We start from the raw sequence: 16484 nt of genomic DNA, 5'->3' as shown, positions 1-16484 counted from the left end.
CAGATGTGGCAGTTCCTTGTGACTGTACGGACCTCCTCCAAAGAGTATGGGAGGTTGCGGGACTTTATAAAGTGGTAGAACCGAGTGACCCCCGGGTGGCAGAGGTCCTCGTGGAGGGTTTGGAGGCGGTTAATTTGTGCGTTGGCACATGTGCCAACTTTCCCGTTCAGCTTTCCGGGACGATACAAGATCTCGTAGTCGAAGGTGGAGAGCTCGATCCTCCACCTTAAGATCTTGTCGTTTTTGATTTTGCCCCGCTGTGCATTATCGAACATGAAGGCTACCGACCGTTGGTCCGTGAGGAGAGTGAATCTCCTGCCGGCCAGGTAATGCCTCCAATGTCGCACCGCTTCCACTATGGCTTGGGTTTCCTTTTCCACTGAGGAGTGGCGGATTTCTGAAGCGTGGAGGGTTCGGGAGAAAAAGGCCACGGGTCTGCCCGCTTGGTTAAGGGTGGCCGCTAGAGCTACGTCGGAGGCGTCGCTCTCGACCTGGAAGGGGAGGGACTCGTCGATGGCGCGCATCGTGGCCTTTGCGATATCCACTTTGATGCGGCTGAAGGCCTGGCAAGCCTCTATCGACAGAGGGAAGGTCGTGGTCTGTATTAGGGGGCGGGCCTTGTCTGCATACTGGGGGACCCACTGGGCGTAGTATGAAAAGAACCCCAGGCAGCGTTTTAGGGCTTTTGAGCAGTGCGGGAGGGGAAATTCCATGAGTGCGCGCATACGTTCGGGGTCGGGGCCTATTATCCCATTGCGCACTACGTAGCCCAGGATGGCTAGCCGGTTTGTGCTAAAAACGCACTTGTCCTCGTTGTACGTGAGGTTCAAGGCTTTAGCGGTCTGGAGGAATTTTTGGAGGTTGGCGTCGTGGTCCTGCTGATCGTGGCCGCAGATGGTTACATTGTCGAGATACGGGAACGTGGCCCGCAACCCGTGTTGATCAACCATTCGGTCCATCTCTCGTTGGAAGACCGAGACCCCGTTTGTGACGCCAAATGGGACCCTTAGGAAGTGGTATAATCGCCCGTCTGCCTCGAAGGCTATGTACTTGCGGTCACTTGGGCGGATGGGGAGCTGATGGTAGGCGGACTTGAGGTCCACGGTGGAGAAAACCTTAGATTGGGCAATCCGATTGACCATGTCGGATATGCGGGGGAGAGGGTACGCGTCTAGTTGTGTGTACCTGTTGATGGTCTGGCTATAGTCTATGACCATCCTTTGCTTCTCCCCTGTCTTTACTACTACCACCTGTGCTCTCCAGGGACTATTGCTGGCCTGGATTATGCCTTCCTTCAGTAGCCGCTGGACTTCGGACCGAATGAAGGTCCGGTCCTGGGCGCTGTACCGTTTGCTCCTAGTGGCGACGGGTTTGCAATCCAGGGTGAGGTTTGCAAACAAGGATGGGGGTTGAACCTTGAAGGTTGCGAGGCCGCAGATAGTGAGTGGGGGTATTGGGCCGCCGAATTGAAACGTTAGGCTCTGCAGGTTGCACTGGAAATCTAATCCCAGTAATGTGGGCGCGCAGAGTTGGGGAAGGATGTAGAGCCTGTAGTTTTTGAACTCCCTCCCTTGCACCGTTAGGGTAACTATGCAGAAGCCTTTGATCTGTACGGAGTGGGATCCTGCAGCTAGGGAAATCTTTTGTGCGCTGGGACGGATGGTCAAAGAACAGTGTCTTACCGTGTTGGGGTGGATAAAGCTCTCCGTGCTCCCGGAGTCGACCAGGCATGGTGTCTCGTGCCCGTTTATCAGCACCGTTGTCGTCGTCATCTGGAGCGTCCGGGGCCGTGTTTGGTCCAGCGTCATTGAAGCCAGACGTGGTCGTAATGGTTGAGTGTCTTCTTCGAACCCCGTGGAGCCGTCGACACTGGGGTCCGTTGTTGCCGTCCAAGATGGCGTCGGGGGTGAACAAGATGGCTGCCCCCATGCATCGCACATGGCTGGTGGGTCACAAGATGGCGGCGGGGTGGACAAAATGGCCGCCCCATGCGTCGCACAGGTCTGGGGTGGTCCAAGATGGCGGCGCCCCTCCTCCCCTCGTGGTGGCCGGGGCCCAAAATGGCGGCGCCTGCGGGTCGCACATGGGGCGCTGGGGGGGTTGGGGAGCATTAGGAACACGCAGGACTCCCTCTTCTCTGGGGACAGCGGTGGCCGGGACCCAAAGTGGTAGCGCCGGCAGGTCATACATGGGGAGCGTTAGAGACACGCAGAACTCCCTCTTCTCCGGGGAGAGCGGTGGTCAGGACCCAAAGTGGTTGCGCCTGCGGGTCGTACATGGGGCGCTGGGGGGGTGGTTGGGGAGCGTAAAAGGCGTGCAGGGCTCCCTGTTCTCCTGGGACAGCGGCGACCTCCCGGGACCGGCACACAGCCGCGAAATGGCCCTTTTTCCCGCAGCTCTTACAGATCGCTGCGCGGGCCGGGCAGCGCTGCCGTGGGTGTTTCGCCTGGCCGCAGAAATAGCAGCGGGCTCCCCCAGTGCGACTTGGCGTTTGAACCGCGCAAGCCTGTGGGGTGTCCGGGGGGGGGTGGGTTTATCGCGACGGGTGCGTACGGAGCCCAATGGGCTGCCGCGCGGTCGGGGCCGTAGGCGCGGGCGTTTCGCGCGGCCACGTCCAGGGAGGCTGCTAGGGCCCGTGCCTCTGAGAGTCCTAGCGACTCTTTTTCTAAAAGTCTTTGGCGGATTTGGGAGGAGTTCATACCTGCCACAAAAGCATCGCGCATTAACATGTCCGTGTGTTCATTTGCGTTCACCGGCGGGCAGCCGCAGGCCCGTCCCAAAATTAGTAGCGGCGTAGAATTAATCTATCGATTCTCCGGGACTTTGCCGTCTCATTGCGAGTTGATAGCGAGCGTAGATCTGGTTTACTGGGCGAACATAGAGACTTTTTAGTGCTGCGAACGCCGTCTGAAAATCCTCTGCGTCTTCGATGAGAGAGAAAATCTCCGTGAATAACCTCGAGTGCAGGACCTGTAGTTTTTGGTCTTCTGTGACCTGGCCGGGGGCAGTTCTGAGGTAGGCCTCGAAACAAGTCTGCCAGTGCTTGAAAGCTGCTGCTGCGTTCACTGCGTGGGGGCTGATCCTCAGGCATTCCGGGATGATCCTGAGCTCCATAGTCCTTTAGTCACGCTTAATAAATTGTAGCGCACAAAGACTCCGAGAGATGAAGAGTGAAGTCGATGAGGCTTTATTAAGCGTGACTGTTCCCCCGCAGTTCAGTAGTAGACTGGCCTGCGGGGGAGGACTCCTGGTTCTTATACTCCGCCTTCAGGGCGGAGCTAGAGGTCAACGACCAACCAGGACCCGGGATCTGTCAGCCAATGACATCACGGCTTCACAGTCCCTCATGACCCCTAATGCATACTACCACAGTGTGTATATGCGGCTGCAGCTTGTCAGCCTCCTGAGTGTCAGTCGCGAGACCGATGAATCCCGCACTGTTTCTCATTGGAATCGATTGTGTTCCATGTGGCGCCTGTGCTAGCCCCTTAGTAGTAGCTGAATCAGTCCAGGTGCGGCGCCGCTTTCGCTGTTGTGGAACTCCACGCATTCTGCGCCGGATCAACGCTTAGTCTCACAAATGGAGAATCCAGCCCATCATGTCTTGTGGTGCTCGGCTTTACAGATCAGAAGGTTTTCAGTGAGTTTGGTGATTTTGGCTGAGGCAGCTAGAACAACCACTCAGCTGTACTGATGTATAACTGGACTAAGGTAAGAAAAATCAGCCAACAGTCCCACTCCTGATTTTTTCCATTAACCCCACTGAAAGTTTCAGTGACTGATTGCAAGTTAGGAACATAATTTGAAATAAATACAGAAAATACTGGAAACACTCAGCAGGTCAGCTGGCATCTGTGGAGAGAGAATCAGAATAACTGATTTAGATCAATAGCCTTTCATCAAATGGTGAAAGTGATTGACCTGAAATGTTAACTCTCTTTCTTCCTCCTCAGATACTGCTTAATCTGCTGCATTTTCTAGTATTTTCTGTTTTTAATGAAATTTCCAGCATCTGCAGTAGTTTGCTTTTGTGAAAATTGTTTTTGTTTTATTTTTTTTCTCATTTTCTGTTTACAGATCGGGGTGCCATTTTGAGCTGCAACCTGATCTCCCCCTGCCCCTTTCAGGCACCCCCCACTTTCAGACCCCCCCCCCCCACTCCAATTGGCAAAGCCTCTCCTGGGCCCGGTACCTGCCAGCCTGGCACCCTGGCAGTGCCCCTGTCTGGTGAATTCGGCATCGGGGTATTTATTGACCTATTAGGCTCATTTAAATATGCAGATGCCCGGGTGACTCACGATCGGCCTGGCGCAAAGCCCAATTTGGGGCTTTTGCATGATTTACCGGTTGCACTCAGATCCACGCCAGGTGCAACAGGATTGCCAAATCACACCCACAATAATATAATAATAATTTTTGTTATCACAAGTAGGCTTACATTAACACTGCAATGAAGTTACTGTGAAAAGCCCCGAGTCGCCACATTCCGGCACCTCTTCGGGTACACTGACAGAGAATTCAGGATGTCCAATTCCCCTAACAAGCACGTCTTTTGGGACTTGTGGGAGGAAACCGGAGCACCCGGAGGAAACCCACGCAGACACGGGAAGAACGTGCAGACTCCACACAGACAGTGACCCAAGCCGGGAATCGAACCTGGAAGCCTGGCGTTGTGGAGCAACAATGCCAACTATTGTTCTACCGTGCCGCCCTATAAATATGCTTCAATGGTGCAAAAAAACAGGAATTTTATCGTACAGACCAAAACAAAAGCAAAATACTGTGGATGCTTGGAATCTGAAATTCAAACAGAAAGCATCTGTGGAAAGAGACACTGAGTTCCCATTTTAGATAACCGTTCATCAGATGATGAGGCTATTGACCTGAAATGGATTGGATTTGTTTGTTTATTGTCACGTGTACTGAGGTATAGTGAAAAGTATTTTTCTGCGTGCAGCTCAAACAGATCATTTAGTACATGAAAAGAAAAGAAAATGCATAATCGGGCAACACAAGGTACACAATGTAAATACCTGGACACTGGCATCAGGTGGGGCATACAGGAGTGTGGTGTTAATGAGGTCAGTCCATAAGAGGGTCGTTTAAGAGTATGGTAACAGTGGGTAGAAGCTGTTTTTAATAATAATAATCTTTATTGTCACAAGCAAGCTACTAAATATGTACTGTGCACATTCCCTTGGCAGAAAAATACTTTTCACTGTACTTCGGTACATGTGACAATAAATCAAATCAAAATCAATGGAGTTATTGTGAAATGCCCCTAGTCGCCACATTCCGGCACCTATTTGGGTACACAGAGGGAGAATTCAGAATGTCCAAATTACCTAACGGCATGTCTTTCGAGACTTGCGGGAGGAAACCGGAGCACCCGGAGGAAAACCACGCAGACACGGGAAGAACGTGTAGACTCCGCACAGACAGTGACCCAAGCCGGGAATCAAACTTGGGACCCTGGAGCGGTGAAGCAACGGTGCTACCCACTGTGCTACCGTGTTTTTGAAACAGTTCGTGCATGTTTCAGACTTTTGTATCTCTTGTCCGATGGAAGAAACTGGAAGAGTGAGTAAGCCGTGTGGGAAGGGTTTTGATTATGCTGACCGCTTTCCCAAAGCAGTGGGAGGTGTAGATGGAATCAATGGATAGGAGGCAGGTTCGCTTGTTGGGCTGGGCGGCGTTCACGACGATCTGAATTTTTTGCCGGTCTTGGGCTGAGCAGTTGCCATACCAGGCTGTGATGCAGTCAGATTGGATGCTTTCTCTGATGTACCTGTAAACGTTGGTAAGAGTCAGTGTGGACATGCCGAATTTCCTTAGTTTCCTGAGGAAGTATAGGCGCTGTTGTGCTTTCTTGGTCATAACGTCGACGAGGGTGGACCAGGACAGATTTTTGGTGATGTGCACACCTAGGAATTTGAAGCTGTCAACCATCTCCACCTCAACGCCATTGATGCAGACAGTGATGTGCACAGTACTTTGCTTTCGGAAGTCAATAACCAGCTCTTTAGTTTAGTTGGCATTGAGGGAGAGATTGTTGTTGATGATAATGGAATAGTGTAGATGAGCTTTAGATTGGTTTCACAGGTTGGCGCAACATCGAGGGCCGAAGAGCCTGTACTGCGCTGTAATGTTCTATGTTCTACCTTTGGAAAAAGATGTTGACTATCTACCTTTTCTATGCTCCTCATTATTTTATAGACCTCTATAAGATCATCCCTACGCCTCCTATGCTCCAGGGAAAAAAGTCCCAGCCTATCCAGCCTCTCCTTATAACTCGACCTTCAAGTCCTGGTAGCATCCTCATAAATCTCTTCTGCACTCTTTATGGTTTAACAATATCCTTCCTATAATAGGGCGACCAGACCTGAACACAGTATTCCATGTGTGGTCTTACCAACGTCTTGTACAACTTCAACAAGACGTCCCAACTCCTGTATTCAATATTCTGACCAATAAAACCTAGCATTCTGATAGCCTTCTTCACCACCCTGTCCACCTGCGCCTCTACCTTCAAGGAGCTAGGAACCTGTACCCCTCGATCTCTTTGTTCTGTAACACTCCCCAACTCCTTACCATTAACTGAGTAGGTCCTGCCCTGATTTGATCGACCAAAATACATCACCTCACATGTATCCAAATTAACTTCCATCTACCATTCACCGGCCCACTGGCCCAATTGGTCAAGATCCTTTTGCAATCTTATATAACCTTCTTCACTATCTACTATGCCACCAACCTTGGTGTCATCTGCAAACTTACTAACCATGCCTCCTCCATTCTCATCCAAGTCATTAATATATATAACAAATAACAGTGGACCCAGTACCGATCCCTGAGGCACACCGCTGGTCACAGGCCTCTAGTTCAAAAAACAACCCTCCACAACCAGCCTTTGGCTTTGGTCGCCAAGCCAATTTTGTATCCAATTGACTACCTCACCCTGGATTCCGTGAGATTTAACCTTTTGCAACAACCTACCGTGCGGATCCTTGACAAAGGCCTTGCAAAAGTCCATGGAGACAACGTCGACCGCACTACCCTCATTACCTTCTGGGTTACCCTTCAAAACACTCAATCAAATTTGTGAGACATGACTTTCCCCTTACAAAGCCATGCTGACTTTCCCTAATTAGCCCTTGCCTGTCTGAATGCCTGTAGATCCTGACTCTCAGAATATCTTCCAACAACTTACCCACTACATAAGTAAGGCTCATCTGCCAGTTGTTCCCAGGCTTATCCCTACAGCCCTTCTTAAAAAAGGGCACAACATTTGTTACCTTCCAGTCTTCAGGCACCTCTCCTGTGGCTGTTGATGATTCAGTTAGGGGGCCGGCAGTTTCCTCCCTAGCCTCTCACAATGTCCTGGAATACTTCTCATCAAGTCCCGAGGATTTATCTATCTTGATCCGCTTTAATATCTCCAGCACCTCCTTCTCTGTAATATGTACACTCCTCAAGACATCACTTTTTACTACCCCAATTTCCCTAACATTCATGCCTTTCTCAACAGTAAATACTGACGAGAAATATTCATTTAGGACCTCTCCCATCCCTTGTGGATCTGCACATAGATGACCTTATTTATCCTTAAGAGGCCCTACCCTCTCCCTCGTCACTCTTTTACCCTTTGTGTATCTTTGGATTTTCCTTTGCCTTATCTGCCAAGACAATCTCATGTCCCCTTTTTGCCCTCCTGATTTCACTCTTTTTTTTTTTTAAGAAAATATTTTATTGAGGCATTTCTAATTTTAACAATTTTAAACATCAAATTTCAACAGAAACAAAAACACAATAACATAACCAACAAACCCCCTGGCACAAACCCCAGCCAAAATGGCTTACACAAACACTGCCACCTTCCCCAAACACCTCCCCATGGCTCCCCATGCCTCCCCTTCGAGCCCCCCTTCCAACCCCCCCCCCCCCCTGCTGACAGCTACACTTTCCTTGAAGAAGTCGATGAATGGCTGGCACCTCCGAGCAAACCCCTGAAACAAACCTCTCAACGCAAATTTAATTTTTTTGAGTCTGAGAACCCCGCCATGTCGCGAATCCACATCCCTGACTTTGGGGGCTCCAAGTCACTCCACCCTAGTAAGATCCATCTCTGGGCCACCAGGGAGGCAAAGGTCAGGACATCGGCCTCTCATCCCCTGGGTCTCGGGTCTTCCGACCCATCGAAGATCGCCACCTCTGGACTCAGAACGGCCCTCACTTTTAAGACCTCTGACATGACGTCAGAAAACCTCTGCCAGAAACCCCTCAGCCTTGGACGCACCCAAAGCATATGGACATGGTTAGCAGGAGCCCCCCCGCACAGCGCCCACACCTATCCTCCACCCTGTCAAGGAACCTGCTCATCCGGGCCACAGTCATATGTGCCCTATAGACCACCTTAAACTGTATCAGGTTGAGCCTGGCACACGGCGAGGATGCATTTACTCTCCTCAAGGCCTCCTCCCATAACCCGACCTCCAAGTCCCCGCTGATTTCTCTCTTAACTTTATTCCAGCAAGCCCTATACTCTTCAAGGGATCCACTAGATCCAGCTGCCTATGCTTGTCACATGCCTCCTTCTTCCTTTTGACCATGGCCTCAATATCCCAAGTCATCCAGGGTTCACTGCTTCTACCAGCCTTACCCTTCACTCTTAAGAGGAATGTGCTCACCCTGAACCCTAATTAACACTCTTTTGAAAGACTCCCACTTACCAGCTGTCTCCTTGCCTGTAAATAGGCATCCCCAATCAACTTTTGAAAGTTCCCGGGCCTAATACCATCAAAATTGGCCTTGCCCCAATTTAGAATTTTAACTTTTGGGCCAGAACTATCATTCTCCATAGCTATCTTAAAACCAATGGAATTATGGCCACTGGCCCCAAAGTGATCCCTCACTAACACTTTCGTCACCTGCCCTTCCTTATTCCCTAAAAGGAGGTCAAGTTTTGTCCCCTCTCTCGTCAGGCCATCCACATATTGAATGAAGAATTCTTCCTGAATACACTCAACAAATTTCTCTCCATCCAAACCCCTAGTGCTATGGCTGTCCCAGTTAATGTTGGGAAAGTTAAAGACCCCTACTATTACCAACCTATTTTTCCGGCAGCTATCGGTATTCTCCTTACATATTTTCTTCTCGATTTCCCGCTGACTATTTGGGGGCCTATAATACAGTCCTATCAAAGCTATCTCACCCTTCTTATTTTTCAGTTCTACCCATATAGACTCAGTGGACGAACGCTTCGATATATCCTCTCTCTGTACTGCGGTGATGTTGTCCCTAATCAAAAACGCAACACCCCCTCCCCTCCTATCTCCTGGTTAATCTTTTCAAATGTGATTTCCTCGGGAATTGTGTTCGAAAAATGTTCCTGCTGCGCTTCTCTCAAAATTACAGCAGTCACATAGGAGCAGTTCAGTGGAAACTCTGGGTGCATTAATTGTCATTACCTTTTGTATTGCAGATTTACCAGAACTGTTCTTGCATCCGGTATGTCGGAAATAGGTTTTCTGCACAAGAAGGAAAATGTAACTCTACATGTAACAAGCTGCCCGTATTTATGGGATTTTTTTTGCTAGCTGTTATTTTCACATTCATGACTGGCACACCACTTACAACATCAGTTCTCAGGTATGCTTTATATTCAGTACCCATACATCAACAGCCACTTCAATTTGATCCTAATTCTTTCTGTAAAGCTTTGAGATATGTCAATGTGATAATGTATTTTAGAAATGTAAATATAATTTATATTATGAAGATTTATCGAATCTGATTTGAACACAGTATATATAGTGTTGACTAGTCTTACGGAACCAGTATTATACATTGAACTTAGAAGATGCAACATAACTCATTACTTGATACTTTACATTAACATATTTGTTCCGCCTATGAATTCCTTTTTAAATGCAATCTGTGAGGTTGGTGCTGAGATTTTTGTCTGCCTTTCATTGAGTCGTTGCACTTGGTAATAACCTCACATCCTTCAAATCGCATGGGAGACTGATCAAGAAGGTAAGAGTCCATGGGATCCAGGGCAATTTGGCAAATTGGTTCCAAAATTGACTTAGTGGCAGGAGGCAGAGAGTGTTGGTTGAAGGTTGTTTTTGTGACTGGACGCCTGTGTCAGTGGTGTACCGCAGGGATCGGTGCTGGGTCTCTTGCTGGTTGGAGCATACTCAGATAATCTGGACGTAAATGTAGGAGGCATGATCAATAAGTTTGCAGATAACACAAAAATTGGGGGCGTGGTACATAGTGAGGAGGAAATTATGAGACAATATAGATGGGCTGGTTAGGTGGCCAGAACACTAGCAAATAGAATATAACCCTGAAAAATGTGAGGTGATGCACTTTGGGAAGTCTAACAAGGCAATGGCAGGACCCTAGGAAATACAGAGGATCAGAGGGACCTTGGTGTGCATGTCCATAGATGCCTAAAGACAGCTGGGCAGGTAGATAAGGTGGTTAAGAAGGCATATGGGATACTTGCCTTTATTAACTGAGGCATAGAATATAAGAGCAGGGAGGTAATGCTGGAGCTGTATAAAATGCTCTTTAGGCCCCAGCTGGAGTACTATGTGCAGTTCTGGTCACCACACAATAGAGAGGAAGTGATTGCACTGGGGAGAGTGCAGAGGAGATTCATCAGGATGCCTGTTCTGGAACGTTTCAACTGTGAAGAGAGACTGAAAAGTCTGGGGTTGTTTTTCTTGGAGCAGAGAAGGCCTGAGGGGAGACCTGATTGAGGTGTATAGCATTACGAGGAGCATAGATACGGTTGATAGGAAGGAACTTCTTCCCTTAGCATAAAGGTCAATAACAGGAGGGATGTGAGGGGAAACATTTTCACCCAGAGGGTGGTGGGAATCCGGAAGTCACTGCCTAAAAGGGTGGTAGAGGCAGGAACCCTCACAATATTTAAGAAGTATTTAGATGAACATTTGAAATACCATAGAACACTTGAAATACCATAGCACACAAAGCTACAGGCCAAGTTCTGGAAAATGGGGTTAGAGTAGATAGGTGTTTGATGGCAGCACAGACATGATAGGCCAAAAGGCCTCGTTCGATGCTGTAAAAACTCTATGACTCTAAATTTCTCAGTTTGTATTATCCACACTTACTCAGGCTGCAAAACCCCTAGGGTTATTTGGTGCCATGGTTGGTGCTAACACACTTGCATGTATTGTGCTTGGAAACAACCTGCCAACTCTCTACCTACTGTCACCTTTTTTCCCAAAGTTCCTTATATTTACAGGAACCCAAAATCTTGTGCAACTCAATGGCAACTTCTGTAGTCACCTCATCCACCTCAATTGGCGCCCCCAGACCTTCCACCTCCTGCTCCTCCACCCTCGGGAACCTTAGTTGGTCCAGAAACTGTTGCATTCCCTCTTTTCCCTCCGGGGGTTGGGACCTATATAGCCTCTCATAAAAGGTCTTAAACACCTCATTTACTTTCCTGCTCTCCGTTCCGTAGTTCCCGTTTCATCCCTAACTCCCCCAATTTCCCTCGCCGCTATCCTCTTACGAAGCTGGTGGGCCAGCAGCCGGCTCGCCTTTTCCCCATATTCGTATCTCATCCCCTGTGCCTTCCTCCACTGTGCCTCTGCCTTTCCTGTGGTCAGCAGGTCAAACTCCGTCTGAAGTCTTCGCCTCTCTCTATATAGTCCTTCGTCCGGGGCCTCCGCATACCTTTTATCCACCCTCAAAATCTCCCCCACTAATCTCTCCCTTTCTTTGCCCTCTTTTTTCTCCTTGTAAGCCCTAATGGAGATCAACTCTCCCCTAACCACCGCCTTCAGCGCTTCCCATACTACCCACACCTGGATCTCACCATCATCATTGGCCTCTAGGTACCTCTAAATACATCCCCGCACCCTTCCACAGACCCCCTCATCCGCCAATAATCCCACATCCAGTCGCCAGAGTGGGCGCTGCTCCCTCTCCCCTCCTAATTCCAGATTCACCCAGTGCGGGGCATGGTCTGAAACGGCTATGGCCGAATACTCCGTTCCTGCCACCTTCGAGATCAGTGCCCTGCTCAAAACAAAGAAATCTATTCGGGAGTATACCTTGTGGACATGGGAGAAAAAGGAGAACTCTTTGGCCAACGGCCTAGCAAATCTCCATGGATCCACTCCCCCCATTTGCTCCATGAACCCCCTAAGCACCTTGGCCGCTGCCGGCCTTCTTCCGGTCCTGGATCTAGACCGGTCTAGCCCTGGATCCAGCACAGTATTGAAATCCCCCCCCATTACCAGGCTTCCCACCTCCAGGTCTGGGTTACGTCCCAGCATCCGCTTCATAAATCCCGCGTCATCCCAGTTCGGGGCATATACATTGACCAGCACGACCTCCTTTCCCTGCAATCTACCACTCACCATCATGTATCTACCCCCGTTATCCACCACTATATTCCTAGCCTCGAACGACACCCGTTTCCCCACCAATATCGCCACCCCCCTATTTTCCGCATCCAACCCTGAGTGGAACACCTGTCCCACCCATCCTTTCCTTAACCTAACCTGATCCGCCACCTTCAGATGCGTCTCCTGAAGCATGACCACATCTGCCTTCAGTCTTTGTAAGTGCGCGGACACCCGGGCCCTCTTAATCAGCCCATTTAGGCCTCTCACATTCCACGTGATCAGCCGGATTGGGGGGTTACCTACCCCCCCCCCCCCCCCCCCCCCCGGCCAACTAGCCATCTCCTATCTTAGGCCAGTCCCGTCCCGTGCTCGCACCTCTCGCACCCCCCCCCCCCCCCCCCCCCCCCCCCGCTGACTAGCCATCCCCTGTTCTAGGCCAGCCCCCCGTCCAGGTCCCGCGCACCCACCCGTCCCCCAGGCGGCGCCCTCCCGTCCTGACCACCTCGTCTCTTGCCAGCTCCCACTCGCTCCCAGCAGCAGCAACCCAGTTGATCCCCCGCTAGATCCCCATCTGGCATGGTTACTCCCCCCATGATGCTTCCGAAAGTCAGCTAACTCTAACTGACCCCGGCTTCCCCCGTTCTCTCCTTGACCCCCTGTGCGTGGAACTCTCTTCCTTCCTGCGCCTATCTTTCTGCCATCATCTCCCTAGCGCGGGAAAAACCCCGCGCTTTCCTGGATCGGCCCTGCCCCCCATGACGCAGCGCCCCCATTCCCCATCCCTCCTCTCAGTCCCTTTTTCCACCGGCGCCCACATTTCTCAGTGTCCCCCCATCAAGAGGAGAAAAAATCCCCGTCTATCGTCTCGATACTATAAACCTCCCAATCCCCAATTTACATTTCTGTACATCAACCTCATTGTCTCCCCACCAACATCAGTCCCTCAGTTCTGGTCCAGTTTCTCTTCTTGGATGAAGGTCCATGCCTCATTCGACGTTTCAAAGTAGTAGTGCTTGCCCTGGTGCGTGACCCACAATTGCGCCGGCTGCAGCATCCCAAATTTTATTTTCTTCCTGTGAAGCACCGCCTTGGCCTGATTAAAGCACGCCCTCCTTCTCGCCACCTCCGCGCTCCAGTCCTGATACACTCGTATCACCACATTCTCCCACCTGCTACTTGGCCCAGCTCAAGACAGCCTCTCTGTCAGTGAAGCGGTGAAATCTCACCACTATCGCCCTTGGTAGTTCTCCAGCCTTTGGTCTTCTCACAAGGACCCGGTGAGCCCCTTCCACCTCCAGGGGGCCCGAGGGGGCCTCAGCTCCCATTAGCGTATGGAGCATCGTGCTCACATAAGCCCAAACGTCAGCTCCCTCCATTCCTTCGGGGAGACCCAGAATCCGGAGGTTCTTCCTCCTCGAGCTTTTCTCCAGGACTTCGAGCCTTTCGATACACCTCTTATGTAGCGCCTCATGCGTCTCCATTTTTACCACTAGGCCCTGTATCTCATCCTCGTTTTCGGCTGCCTTTGCCTTCACCCCACGGAGCTCTATCGCCTGGGCCTTTTGTGTTTCTTTTAGCCCATCGATTGCCAATAACATCGGCGCCAGCAGCTCCTTCTTTAGTTCCTCCACACACCGTCGGAGGAATTCCTGCTGGTCCGGGCCCCATGACGTCTGGGCTCCATCCGCCGCCATCCTTCTCTTCTCTGCCGCTGCTCCAGAGGATCCTTCGCAATCTGGCCACTACCACCAGTCCTTTCCATACACACCCAGGGGGACAACTTCCTTCGTCATCCCACACTGGGTTTGGTCCGAAAAAATTTCCGTTGGCGCTCCCGAAAAGAGGCCAAAAGTCCGTTAGAACGGGAGCTGCCGAAACGTGCGGCTTATCAGTGCATCGCCGCACGTTTCGGCAGTTCTGGATTGGCCATTCTAAATTACCCCTAAGTGTCCAGGGATGTGCAGGTTACATGGGGTTATGGGGTTGAGGGGATAGGCTGAGAGAGTGGGTCTAGGTGGGGTGCTCTTTCAGAGGACCGGTGCAGACTCGATGGGATGAATGGCCTCCTTCTGCAGTGGAGGGATTCTATGATACTATGAATAGCAGGTCGTTCCTCCCACTGGCAGGTGGCACAAACACCAATTTCATTCATTTGCATGAATGCTCATTAAAACAGCTGCCGCCCGTCAGAATCCCATCAGACCTTCCAATCCTGTGTCATACCAGCAGGAAATCAAGTCGACATCAAACGTCATTGCGAAAGAGTGGTATGCACAGGCGACTCTCTGTTCGCCAGAGACATTCGAGGTGAGGGCAACACGCAAAGCCTATCTGCCATAGTGCTGCACTACTCCTGATGCGCATTTCCTTGTCTGCTGGGACAGACCGGTTCCTGCCTCCATCTCCATGCTGAGCTGGTCTTCATGGACAGCATCATGCTGCTGGACCCATGGATCTTCCTGTGTCGCCATGTCAGAGCAGTATTGTGCCTGGGGTTGGCAAGGTTCCTCCGCACCCCCCCCCCCCCCCCCGAACCCCCGGTGCCACCCAACAATGTTTATTTGGACATGACTGTGCTGTGGGACTCATGCACCCACCACAATAAAGGTTTCAAGTTCGAATGCGGGTGGGTTGTGAGGTGAGGGTGGTGGTGGGGGTGGGCAGACGAAGACAAGGGGGGCAATGTGGAAGGAGAGCTGTGCAAGCAATGGGGTAGGGAAAGGGCAAGGACTCATGTTGACAGGCAGAGGGGCCTGCCATTCATCATATATTCCCTTGTTTTGTTTGTTCTGCCCAAATGAATCGCCTCAAATTTATGCAGATGGAATTCCATTTGCCACTGATCAACCCACCTGACCAGCCTGTCTATATCCCCTGTAATCGAAAGCTATCCTCCTCACTATTTACCACCCCACCAATTTTTGTATCATTCGCAAACTTACTGATCAACCCTCTGACATTCATATCTAAATCATTTATATAAACTGCAAACAACAAGGGCCCCAGCACTGATTCCTGCAAGACCCCACTGGGCACAGGCTTCCAGTCCGAAACATACCCCTCGACCACCACCCTCTGCTTCCTGGCACTCTGCCAATTCTGGATCTAATTTGCCAAATTTCTTTGGACCGCATGTTCTCTTACCTTTGCTATCAGTCTCCCATGGGGAGACGCGGGCAGACCGCACCGCGTCACCAGGCAAAGCAAAGGGTGGAGGTGTGTGCCTCCTCATCAACTCCTCCTGGTGTTTGGATGTAGCGACCCTGGTGACCTACTGCTCCCCGGACCTGGAATACCTGACCGTGAAGTGCCGCCCATACTATCTTCCACGTGAGTTCACTTCAGCAATTATCACAGCGGTCTACATCCCACCCCAGGCAGAAGTGAAGAAGGCGCTGAACGAACTGTACACAGTTATAAACAACTACGAAACAGAACATCCGGAGGCCTTGTTCATCGTGGCCGGAGACTTCAACAAGGCCAACCTCAAGAGTGTCCTGCCAAAATTTCACCAGCACATCTGTCCCACCAGGGGCGACAACACTCTTGACCACTGCTACTCAAAAATCAAGGGCGCCTACCGTTCCATCCCCCGACCGCACTTTGGGAAATCAGACCATAAGACGGTGCTCCTTCTCCCGGCATACAAGCAGAAACTCAAGCGGGAGAATCCAGCTAAGAAGGTTGTGCAGTGCTAGTCCGAGAAAACAGAAGAGCTCATACGTGACTGCTTAGAGACAGTGGACTGGTCCATGTTTAAGAACTCCGTGACCAACTTAAATGAGTATGCCACCATCGTCACAGACTTCATCAGCAAATGTGTGGACGACTACGTGCCAAAGAAAGCAGTACGTACGTTCCCCAACTGGAAACCATGGCTCAATCGTGAGATTGACTCCCTACTGAAGGACAGATCTGAGGCGTTCAAGTCAGACGACCCTGACCTATTCAAGAAATCCAGGTACGACCTTCGCAAAGCCATCCGAGATGCCAAGAGGTACTATCAAACAAAGCTAGTCACAGACAGACTCTCGGCAATTGTGGCAAGGACTAAACAACGTAACGGGCTACAAAGCGAAGCCGAACAGT

General features: G+C 50.6%; 1 protein-coding gene across 1 annotated transcript in view; it reads left to right on the top strand.

The window, feature by feature from the left end:
• The window catches only part of LOC140429419 (solute carrier organic anion transporter family member 4C1-like), a 285020-nt gene that overhangs the window by 227342 nt on the left and 41194 nt on the right, over nucleotides 1-16484 (top strand). The window contains exon 10 of the mRNA XM_072516370.1: nucleotides 9482-9648. Within this exon, the coding sequence (XP_072372471.1) occupies nucleotides 9482-9648 (167 nt within the window). The remainder of the gene's footprint in view (nucleotides 1-9481; nucleotides 9649-16484) is intronic.

The sequence above is a fragment of the Scyliorhinus torazame genome, chromosome 9, assembly GCF_047496885.1.
Source record: "Scyliorhinus torazame isolate Kashiwa2021f chromosome 9, sScyTor2.1, whole genome shotgun sequence".
Classification (NCBI taxonomy): Eukaryota; Metazoa; Chordata; class Chondrichthyes; order Carcharhiniformes; family Scyliorhinidae; genus Scyliorhinus; species Scyliorhinus torazame.
This window is presented reverse-complemented; position numbering and strand designations above follow the sequence as displayed.